This window comes from Microtus ochrogaster, linkage group LG3, assembly GCF_000317375.1.
Source record: "Microtus ochrogaster isolate Prairie Vole_2 linkage group LG3, MicOch1.0, whole genome shotgun sequence".
Taxonomy (NCBI): Eukaryota; Metazoa; Chordata; class Mammalia; order Rodentia; family Cricetidae; genus Microtus; species Microtus ochrogaster.
The window spans coordinates 27,512,449-27,524,503 of record NC_022029.1 but is presented as its reverse complement, the minus strand read 5'-3'; the positions used below and the strand labels follow the sequence as shown (position 1 = coordinate 27,524,503).

Below are 12,055 nucleotides of genomic sequence, written 5' to 3'. Positions count from 1 at the left end.
TGTGTGTGTGTGTGTGTATGTGTGTAAAAGGCAAAAGGAATTCTCTGAGTACACGAGCAAGAAAGTGCACGTGCAAAAATGAATTCTCGGAACACAGTCTCTTTAAATAGAATGTATACTCCGGGTTTACTCCAGGGAAAAGAAGTCAGAGTTAGGTTGATTGGTCAGTTGAGCTCCTTTTGAACAGGAAAAAAACCCGATGTGCTGTCCGATTTAAGGAGGCGGGTCGCTATCATTCACGAATCACAGACGCTGTTACTCTCTTGCACGATCCGTCCAATGAAGAGCACGGACAGTCAGAGGGTGTCGCCATTGCCGCCCTGTTTGAGTCCTGTGTAGCTGCAGGGAGGCCAGTGGTGGATTGTCTTGGGCGGTGGCGCCTTCTGCTACTCTTTAGGCCCTTTAGAAAGGACACCTGCTCACGCCCCAAAGCAGGAAATGGTGAGTGTACCCTGGACTCCTGGAGTCGTGCTTGACGGTTTTGTGACACTGCAGAGGCTTTGTCACAATGTAGCGCTGCCGCCCTGACGTTCCCCTGGCGCTGTGCTGCAGAGTCCGAGGTGGGAGTCTGTCACCACCGCCCTCAAACCCAGGTGCATTTTAATGAGTATGCAGCGGGCAGCGGGGAGCCTGGGATGAGGTCCCTCTGTCCGGCCCTCCCCTGCCCTGCCTGCCCTACTGAAGCTGCGTCTTCCAGTCTTCAGTGCTCCCTGGTGAGACCGCGCCTCTCCAAACACTGCCTCACTGGCGAGTTGGTGCTAATGCTCTCTGGAATTCAGACTGCTGGGAAGGGACTTTAGTGACAGCGCTGTTAACCCTTTTAAAAGTATTGGGCATTGAACCTCAGTTCTTGCTCATTCTAGGCAAATCTTTTACCTTTCTAAACTTTAACCCTGTCCCGCATCCTGGTTTTTGCAGAAGGATTTGTTTGCTCTCTCTGGCTGAGAGTGGGAGAAAATGCCCAGGCTTTCAAGGAAGAGGAAAATTTCAGTTTGTTTCACAATTGTTTGTTTTCACCCGTTAATTTGGCGAAATTGTTAATTGTCTAAGCAAAAGTAAAATTTTTGGAAAATGTTTCCAGCATTACTGACTGTGGAGGAAAAAAAAAGCATGAGATGGAAGGAAATAACTTAAATGTACCAGAAAAAATGTCGTTTGTTTTCTCTAGTTTTGAATAAGCAGAAGGAATTGTGAGTTGGGAGGTTTTGCTATGTATTTTCCAGCCTCATTGTTCATTATTAATATGCTTGTTTATATCCTCTTGATTTAATTTTAGCATGTTGTATGTGACTCAGAGTTTAACCACTTAGTTTCACATATAATGCTTTTTCTTTTCTTTCTCTGTTTTAGTTGTGTTCAAATATTATCCGTTGGTCCTCTGCACTCCACTGGACTGCCTTGAACCTTCTCTAATATATGACTTAGTTTTGTAGCTTGCCTGTCTTTACTTTTTTTTTTTCTTATAAGAGCCACTTGTGACATAGAGTTTGACTGTATTGTCCCTGAGTTTCTCTTTCATTAATTTCTCACCGTATCGTTTCCATGTCTTGCTGTCTTTGCTTTTGGATCTGACTTGTTCTTTTCCTAAGACCTTATATTTGTATCATTAAGTTGAATTTTTTTATTTCACATGTCTCTGGGTTCTCAATGTGTCTCCCTGGAAGCTGAGGTTACTTCTTTTTGGCTCTTTGGTCTCTTTAATTTAAAAAATAAAGATGGTGGCGCACGCCTTTAATCCCAGCACTTGGGAGGCAGAGGCACGTGGATCTCTGTGAGTTCGAGACCAGCCTGGTCTACAGAGCTAGTGCCAGGACAGGCTCCAAAGCCACAGAGAAACCCTGTCTCGAAAAACCAAAAAAAAAAAAAAAAAAAAAATGGACTTAGAAGGAAACCAGAGGCAGAGGACAATTTAATAGAGTTTGAGGGGCAAAGAAAACCCAACAGGTCAGGCAAGCTTCCATTACTAAGGCATTTGTCGTGACCTAGTAAAAAGGACAAAAAAAAAAAAAAAAATCATGCCTTTTAATTTGACATGGAGATCAGAGAAACATTGAGGAAGCCCAGGGTGTCAAGGAAAGCATACTTGTTAAATGCTGAGGTTTGAATCCGAGTTCAGAAGAGACCCAATTCCAGGATCTTGTTTCCTAGAGCGGAGGACTGCACTAGAAACACATGGTTAGAAACAGAATCTAGACAGCTTACTGAGAAAGGAAAGCCATCCCCCAAAGTGAGAGTTAACTGGTGAGCCGAAGAGGGAGTTCCAAGGCTGAGACAGTGCAGTCCATGACACTCTGTGAAATATTTGCAGAATGACAAGCTCTCCCTAATGTGTATACCAGGTGCTTTCCTTGTGTGTGCTCTGTTCCTTAGTGAAAGTCCCAGTATCAAAGGGCTTCTGATCGTCCTTTGCTGTAATTGCCTCGATGGGTCACCAGTCTAGGGTTGGTAACCGTCTGGCCATTCAGTTATTCCAGGGTCCCGGAGAGGCACTATCTGTAAGATAAATGGGCTAGGAGAGAAGAAGAAGGCCATGCTATATTTGTCAGAGCCTCCGTTTATTAGAGATGGGGTACAGCTTTATATATGGTAAGGAGTTGGGGGATGGGCACAGGGGTCTGAGCTCTTGCCATGTGGTTCACGTTGGTCACGTAGCCAGGAGGTTACCTTCGGTCAGGTCACTGTAGGCCAAGAAGTCACAAGTTGCCACACCTAGTTCCCTAGATAGTTTGGAATGTGAAGTGGGTTCCGCTAACAGATAGCTCTCCATTAACAGCCAATTTGGGTGTGGGGTAGGCTCTGTCAATAGAACGATTCCTAACATAATTAGGGGTGTGAGGTTCTCTGCAGACTCCCCTAGGGTGATGGTTCCTGCAATGATTTTAGGAGAAAATTGGCTCCTAACACTTTGCAGACCGACTCTTCCATATAATAATCTTCACATAGCTTTTTTTTCAGCCCCTATTTTGCACATAAACGTTTGTAGCTAAAAACATACCTTTTGCTACTGTCTTTTTCCCCAATTGCATTAAAAATAGATTCCCCCCAGGCACAATATATCCTGATTATGGTTTTCCCTCCCTCCACCCTCTTCCAGATCCTCCCCCGTCTCCCTTCCATCCGCATCTGCTCCCTTTTTGTCTCTCATTAGAAAACAAACAGGTGTCTAAGGGATAACAATAAAGTAAGATAAAACAAAAATTACTGCATCTGAATTGGACAAAACAGAAGAAAAAGAGCCCAAGAGAAAGCACAAGAATCACAGTCCCACTCATTCACACACTCAGGAGTAGCATTTTAAGAAAAAACCTGGGTGGTTTTGGTGCACGCCTTTAATCCCAATACTCAGGAAGCTGAGGCGGATGGATTTCTGTGTGTTTGAGACCAGCGTGGTCTACAGAGCTAGTTCTAAGACAACTAAGGCAACGAAATAAACCCTATCTTGGGGTGGAGGGGACTGCACTGAAGCCATAATATATGCACAGATGACCTAGTGCAGACCTGTTTAGGCCCCTGTACCTGCTGCTTCAGTCTCTGAGCTCATTGTGTGCACAGGTCCTGCTGATTTAGAGGCTCTTGTTTCCTTGGGATTCTCTATTCCCACTGGGTTCTATACTCTTTCTGCCTCCTCTTCAAAGGAGTTCTCTCAATTCCGGGGGAGGGATTTTATGCAAACATTCCATTTAGGGCTGAGTGTTCCAAGGTGACATTCTCTCGAGTAATATGTGGCTGTGGGTTTATTTGTTCCCACGTGCTGCAGGAGGAAACTATTCCAGTGATGGCTAAGCAAGGCACTGATCAGATATCTCTTTCTAGGTCTGGGGTAACTCACTCAGAATAGTTTTTGTTTTTTTGTTTTTCTAGTTCCATCCGTTTGCCTATGAATTTCATTGTTTCTTTTTTTTTTCTTAACCATTGAATAATACTCCATTTTGTCAAAGTACCACAATTCATTTTATCCATTCTTTTGTTGATGGATGTTTAAGTTGTTTAGAATTTCTGACTGTTATGAATGGAGCAGCAATAAACATGGTTGAGCAAGTATCCTTTGTACTTGTGTACAGCATCCATTGAGTATATGCCCACAAGAGGAACTGCCATACTGTTTCCATAGTGACTGTACAAGTTTGCCCTCCCACCAGCAATGGGTGAGTGTTCCCTTTACTCCACATCTTCTCCAACATGAGCTGTCACTTCTATTGATTTTAGTCTTTTTGAGAAGTGTAAGATAGAATATCAAATTAGTTTTGATTTACAGTTATGCAATGGCTATAGATGTTGAACATTTCTTTAAATGTTTCTCTGCTTTTTGGGTTTTCTCTGTTTTGACCTGTACCCAGTTTTTAGTTGGTTTGTTTTCTTGATATCTAGTTTTTTGAGTACTTTATGTATTTTGGATATTAGTTCCCTATCAGATGTGGAGTTGCTAAAAATCTTTTCTGATACCCAGAGATAGAGATTTGTCGGAATGATGGTATTAAAAGCTCAGTTTCATGAAATTCCATATATTAATTGTGCCTGTGCTAATGGTGTCCAGAAAGTTTTTTTTTCCTATGTCAATGACTTCAAAGTTATTTCTCACTTTTTCTTCTATCAGGTTCAGTGTATCTGATTGTTTTTTAAAAAAGATTTATTTATTATGTATACAACATTCCTTCCATGTATGCTTGCATGCCAGAAGAGGGCACCAGACCTCATTATAGATAGCTGTGAGCCACCATGTGGTTGCTGGAAATTGAACTCAGGACCTCAGGAAGAGCAGTCAGTGCTCTTAACCTCTGAGCCATCTCTCAAGCCTCCAGTGTATCTGATTTTAAGTTGAGATCTTTGGTTCATTGGGAATTGAATTTTCTGCAGTGTGATAACTAAGAGTATATTTGGATTCTTCTGCATGTAGCCTTCCATCTTGACCAGCATTATTTGTTGAAGATGCTATCTTTTTTTCCAATGTGTATTTCTGGCTTATTTATAAAAAAAAAAAAAATCCAAAAAACCAAACAAAAAACATAACATGTCCATTAGTGTGGGTTTATGATGGGGCCATCAATGTAATTTCATTGATCAGCAAGTTTGTCATGTTATCTTGTTGTTTTTATTACTGCAGCTTTTGTAGTACAACTTGAAATTGGGAGTAGTGATACCTCCTGCAGGTTTTTTTTTTTTATTGTTCAGGATTATTTTAGCTACCCTGGGATTTGTTGTGTTTCCATATGAAGTTGAGAATTGTCCTTTGAAGGTCTGTAAATAATTGTGTTGAACTTGTGATGGGGATTCCATTGAATCTGTAGATTTCTTTTAGTATGATTACCATCTTGAATTCTACTGATCCATGAGCATGGGAGACCATTCCAATGTCTATTATCTTCTTCAATTACAGTTTTTTTTTTATCATATAAGTCTTTCACATATTTGGTTAGAGTTACCCAGAGATACTTTATATTATTTGAGGCTTTTATGAAGGGTGTTTTTTCCTTGATTTCTTTCTTAGTCAATTTTTCATTTGTATATAGGAGGGCTACTGATTTTTGTGAGTTGATTTTGTATCCAACTACTTTACTGAAAGTGTTTTTCAGCTGTAGGAGTTCCCTGGTGGAACTTTAAAGTTACTTATATATACTATCATACTCTCTGCAAATAGATACTTGGATTTCTTCTTCTCCTAGTGTCCAGTGTATCCGCTTGGACGCCTGTAGTTATTGCTCTAGCTGAGCCTTCAAGTACTGTATTGAATAGGTCAGGAGATAGTGGACAACTTCATCTTGTTTCTGATTTTAGTGGAATTCCTTTGAGTTCCATACTATTTAAGTTGAGGTTGGCCTTGGGCTTGGTGTAAACTACCTTTATCATTATTTTTTCTTTCTTTTACATGACAGCCCCACTTCCCCCATCCACTCCTCGGAAAGGGTAAGGCCTCCCACTGGGAATCAGCAAAGTCTGTCACATTAAGTTGAGGCAGGACCAAGCCCCTCCTCCCAGCATCAAGGTTGTGCAAGACATCCCACCATAGGGTATGGGTCCCCCAAAGCCAGCTCATACACCAGGATAGATCCTGATCCCATTGCCAGGGGTGCCTCAAATGGACCAAGCTAATGGCAACATAGACCTGCTTGTATCCCTGGAGCTAGGGCAGTGAGCATGGCTCTCAGAAGCGGTGAACGTACCTCCACCATATTAAAAGGCCAAGAGAAGCAGAGCCAGCATCCTGGGCTGCTGCGACCACACTGCTAACCATTTTAAAATACTACTTGTCAGAAAAGGGTTTCAGATACACAATAGGACAGATTCAGACATAAAAGACCTCTTTTTTTTTCTTTTTTCTTTTCTTTTTTTTTTTTTTTTTTTTTTTTTGGTTTTTCGAGACAGGGTTTCTCTATGGTTTTGGAGCCTGTCCTGGAATTAGCTCTGTAGACCCGGCTGGTCTCGAACTCACAAAGATCCGCCTGCCTGCCTGCCTCTGCCTGCCGAGTGCTGGGATTAAAGGCATGCGCCACCACCGCCTGGCCATAAAAGACCTCTTAAATAAGACACAATGTGTTTAAAAAATATATGTAGGCTTGGGAGACAGAAGGAAGAAAGTACAGATAAAACAGTCTTTAAAGGGACAGTAAAAGTAATGTAAAAGACTACAGTCTCTCCTCTCTCTTCCTGTCCTCCACTGCTCCTTTTTTCAGACAGGCCTCCTCTCCCCTCCCCTCTTTCCCGTTCCCTTCCCCCAATTAAAAAAACTCTCCACCTGAGCCCTGTTGCATGATGGTGTCGTCTCCCACCCATTTTTAAAGTCATAACAGACTATTCTCCAACTTGCTTTTTATTGCCCACCAAGTGATACTGCCTACCGTGGATTGGGGCCCTCTGATATCAAACATTAATCAAGAAAATGTCTCATATATTTGCCTACAGTCCAGTATTATGAAGACATTTTTCAGTTGTGATTTCTTATTCTCAGATGACTCTGGCTTGTATCAAGTTTACAAAAACAAAACAAAAAAATCTGCAAACTAACCAGTGTAGTGGGTGTGTGTGGGGATACCTGCAGAGGCCAGAAGAGTGGGTCAGATCCCCTGGAGCTGAAATTACAGGTGATTTTGAGCTGCCTTTTGTGAGTGCCAGGGGGACTCCTTTGTAAGAGCAACAAGCACTCCTACCCACTGAGCTAACTCTCCAATCCCCTCTGCTCTTATCTTCTGGGAGAGATTGCCATTGTTGTCACATATTTCACTAAATGTCCCAGAAAGCACATCAGAAAGAGCCTGAGCTTGTTATGTCTCTTTCAGAAAGTTATGCCTTGCTTTGATTTGTTTTCATTGTATTTATTTGTAGGGCTGGCTGTGATGTGCTTGGACCACAACAGAGAGTGGGGGTCAGGGACAGCTTTCAGAAGTTGGTTCTCTTCTTTTATCATATAGGCCAGTGATGCAACCCATGCTAACCCAAGTTTGGCAGCAATCTTCCTTATCTGGCCTTGGTGTGACACATTTTGACAGAAGATCTTTTATGTTATTTATCAGACCAATGATGAGATTTTTTTACATTTTTATTCTATGAGAATTTTATATGTGTGCATAATAAAATATGATTATATCTATTTCCACCTGAAGCTTCCTGTATATCCTCCCTAATATGACTATTGCCCAACTTCATGTCTTTTTTTTCCTTATCAACCATTAAGTTTAATCAGTACTGCCAATATGTGCATGGTATGGTACCATTCACTGGAGCATAGGAAACTCCCAGTGGCTACACAGTAAAAGAAGAGCGATTCTCCCTCCCCAGCAGCAACCATCTGCCACTAGCTCCTTAGTAAGGATTGAGACATGGAGAGTATCTCTCTGTTTATGCCAGCAATTTGTCTGACTTGATCTCCTGTAGGCTAACATAGATACCATGACTTCACAGGCACAGTAGTCACGTGATGCCCAGAAGTCAGCATTTTGTGGCACCCCTCTCCACTTCTGGCTCTTAAATTCTTTCTACCTCTTCTATGATGTTCCCTTAGCCTTGGGCATGGGGGAACTGATTAAAATGTTCTGTATAGGGCTGACATCCACAGTCTTTTTCTTTGTTTGAGTCAGGGTCTCACTATATGTGTAGCTCTGTTTGTCCTTGAATTTGCCACACAGGCTACACTGGCCTTGAATTCACAGAGATCCATCTGCCCCTGCTCCTCTGTGTTGGAATTAATATGTGCACCGCCATACCTGGGCACATTCGTCATCTTGATAAGAGAGAATTCATCCAAGTTTCATTGGGGTTTCAGATTCTTAGTATGTCAGAAATAGGTAAAAAGTTGGAAAGATACTAAGAGTATATAGAATACTATAAAGCATTGCCTGGCGGTGATTCCCCCTTTACCATGAAGCTAATTGTTTCTGTTCCAGTGGGTGTCCTCAGGCTTCATAATTAGCTTCTGTTGACAAGTAGACGTTTCTAAATCTGGTGGGTTCCAAATTACTAAAGATGCACTGTACTAAGAGTATCAAGGCAAACATCACAAGAGGTGCTGGTGTTGTGTTGTTCATTTATCATGCAGTTCCTTACTGGCTTGAGGACTTGTGACAGTGCACAAGTTAGAATGAATACTAAGTGTGTATTCACTATTTGTAACTAGTGAAAAGTAGTGCTAATCATGATAAATAAGAAACAGATGAAGAACAGGCATGAAGTGAAGGGATCAAGGCACTCTAGATCTCCCGTGTTTTCTCACCATTAGTCTTATAAGTGTCTGTGGATTCTTGCAGGAGCCAGTGACCTTTGAGGACGTGGCTGTGAACTTCACTCTAGGAGAGTGGGCTTTGTTGGATTCTTATCAAAAGGAGCTCTACAGAGATGTGATGAAGGAAACCTTTAGCAACCTGATCTCCATAGGTAAAAAAATACAGTATAATTATTTTTCTTACTCATTCACAAAAGTGTTTCTTGCTCTTCTGTATAGTTGCCTAATTTGAAATATTAAAAGGCAAGATATTATTGACTATTTGTATGCTTTTTTGCATTTTACCACGGGGCGGGAGACAAGAATGTGATGATTTTTAATGTAATATGTAACCAAACTTTCCTTGGGTTTGCCTTTCAGGGAAAACAGAGGAAGAAAATATTGGAGAGGACTACCCAAGTATTAGGAGAAATCTGAGGTAATTTACACTCAACACCAACAACAAAAAAGAATTTACAGTAAATACTTGAAAGGAGTAGAAAATCTGATACCCAAGTAAATAATCCAAGTACAGCTAAATGTAAATTGATTTAATCTGAAACTTCATTGAATTTGAGCATTCAGAATTGAAGGATCCCAACTTTGTGATGTAATATTGCACAATACCACCCAACCTAAGCAATATGAGACTTTTTCCCAATTCTTTCATTATACGAAAACTTTACTGTGTGCACAAAATTATTTAATATAGTTTTTCGAGTTAACTTTAGACTTTGAATGTAAAACATATGTGAATAAAAGTGTGTTTGGGATAAATTGTAATGTAGCTTCTATAACTATGTTAAAAATACTCAGCTATTGGTCTGGAGAGAAGGCTTAGTGGTTAAGAGCATTGCCTGCTCTGCTAAAGGTCCTGAGTTCTATTCCAAGCAACCACATGGTGGCTCACAACCATCTGCAATGAGATCTGGTGCTCTCTTCTGGCCTGCAGACATGCATGCAGGCAGTATACTGTATACACAATAAATAAATAAATCTTAAAAAAAAATACTCAGCTATCCCAATTCCATAAAGCCTGACCCACACCATTTTGCATCAGGACTATTCAACGTTGGTAACTTTGGCAAAGACCCTGTTTGTCACATACGAGCCAACCATGAAATAGGAATAGTTAAGAATAAAATGTAACATGGGCTGAACAAATTACTCTGCATCTGCAGTGTTTTTACACCATTCTTTTTGTAACCATGTGGATTGTTTTAGGAGACAAAAGGTTATTAGAGAAACTAAGAAAATTGTGTGTGTTTCCCCAGGGCCTGTGGCTCAATGTTCAATTTTTTTTTTTAGGCATAAATTCTTGTGGCAATAGTCACAACTCTTTTTCACCTAGAATGAGCTCTTTCTATGTGGTTTATGTTAGCTTCGAACTCGTGGTCCCTTTGCCCTTGCCTTCTAACTAAATACTGCGGTAACAAGTGTGCACCTCAATACCCAACCTCCATTATCTCTCTTGGCTAGCCATAAAACTATAGTAATATTCTTTTCATTTTTTTTTTTTTTGCAGCACTCATGTGGTTAAAGGATTATATGAATCTGAATGTGGTATTCAGTATGGAGAAACCCACCGGCAGATTCGAGAGCCTGTTGGTAATGCGGACAGGCCTCCTGGAATAGCAGTCTGTGACAACAGTGTATGTGCAAATGATGCCATTGGTCTTTCACAATCGGATGTGCATCGCAGCGATCCAACTGGAGAGAAACCATATGAGTATCAGGAAGATATGGACAAGTCTTTTAAACATAAGAAATATTGGAAAGAATTTACATATTCCGAGTCCTCTCTTACCCTTGAGAATCCTTCCAGAGAGAAACCCTGTGAAAATAAACTCTCTAATGAGCACTGGAGGAGTCCTGCTTCTGCTCAGGATTCTCAAGCAGCGCGTAGTGGAGATAACGTCCTTGAATATAAGCAGTTTGAAGCCGCTCTCATGGCGTGTAGTTATGTTCAGTCTTATGAAAAACTCCAAACTGGAGAGAAGACATTTGTGTGTAAGCAGTGTGGCGAAGCCTTCATTAATTCTAGTCACCTTAGCAAACATCATAAAACTCATACTAGAGAGAAGACTTTTGCATGTAAGTACTGTAAAAAAGCTTTCATCCATCCCAGGGCCTGTTACAATCATGAACGAACTCACACTGGAGACAGACCTTACGTGTGTAAACAGTGTGGGAAAGCATGTATTCATTCTTACCACCTTCTCCAACATGAAAGGAGTCACACCCGGGAAAAACTTTATGCATGTAAGCAGTGTGGGAAAGTGTTTGGACGTTCTTCATACCTTCGTAAACATGAGAGAATTCACACTGGAGAGAAGCCTTATTTATGTAAGCATTGTGGAAAAGCCTTCAGTGATCCCACAACCCGTAACAACCATGAAAGGACTCACACTGGAGAGAAACACTACGTTTGCAAGCAGTGTGGGAAAGCCTTCATCCGTTCTTCTCAGCTTCTGATCCACGAAAGAACTCACACCGGAGAGAAACCGTACTCGTGTAAACATTGTGGGAAAGCCTTCACCTATTCCAGCGCCTGTTACATCCATGAAAGGATTCACACTGGAGAGAAACCCTATGTTTGTAAGCAGTGTGGGAAAGCCTTTACGTGTTCCACATACCTTCACAAACACGAAAGAATTCACACTGGAGAGAAACCTTACTCATGTAAGCAGTGTGGGAAAGCCTTCATCCAGCACAGGGCTTGTTACAATCACGAAAGAATTCACACCGGAGAGAAACCGTATGTATGTGTGCAGTGTGGGCATGCGTTCACTTTTTCAAAATCCCTTCAAATCCACGAAAGAAACCACACTGGAGAGAAGCCATATGTGTGTGAACAATGCGGGAAAGCCTTCACATGTTCGACATACCTTCACCAACACGAAAGAATTCACAATGAGAAGAAATCCAGTGGATAGAATTTATACCAGTGTAAATCATGTGAGCGCATTCACAGCCAGCTTGCAAGGAATAGAGGAGGTATGGAGAGAAAGCGAGAGGAATTGAGACCAGGAGCTGTATAATTGTTTTCTTACATAGCAAGCGCACATAGGATCCAGTCTGTTGTTGTACCAGGCTTGTTGATACATGCCTTTTATTCCAACAGTAGGGCAGTGGAGGTTTAGAGGATGGCAACATTGAGTAAGGTTTGTTTCAGATAAGAGTCATTAAATTTTCTCCTGTAGATGATCATTGTATAGGCAAGAAACGTGAAGGGCTGGAAGCAATATTTGGTAGAATATTACTGAAAACCTGAAATACACTAAAAAATTAAATACTGTAATTTTTGTTCCTTTCTTTCTTTCTTTCTTTCTTTCTTTCTTTCTTTTTTTTTTTTTTTTTTTTTTT

At 41.1% G+C, this 12,055-nt stretch overlaps 1 protein-coding gene across 1 annotated transcript; it reads left to right on the top strand.

Annotated features, from left to right (window-relative positions):
* The first annotated feature begins 282 nt into the window (after nucleotides 1–282).
* LOC102001378 (zinc finger protein 20-like) lies at nucleotides 283–12,007 on the top strand. Its single transcript, XM_026785871.1, has 5 exons — nucleotides 283–441; nucleotides 4,062–4,145; nucleotides 8,736–8,862; nucleotides 9,071–9,128; nucleotides 10,215–12,007. The coding sequence occupies exons 1-5, from the start codon at nucleotides 439–441 to the stop codon at nucleotides 11,623–11,625; spliced, it is 1,683 nt and encodes a 560-aa protein (XP_026641672.1). The 5' UTR covers nucleotides 283–438; the 3' UTR covers nucleotides 11,626–12,007.
* The last annotated feature ends 48 nt before the right edge of the window (nucleotides 12,008–12,055 follow it).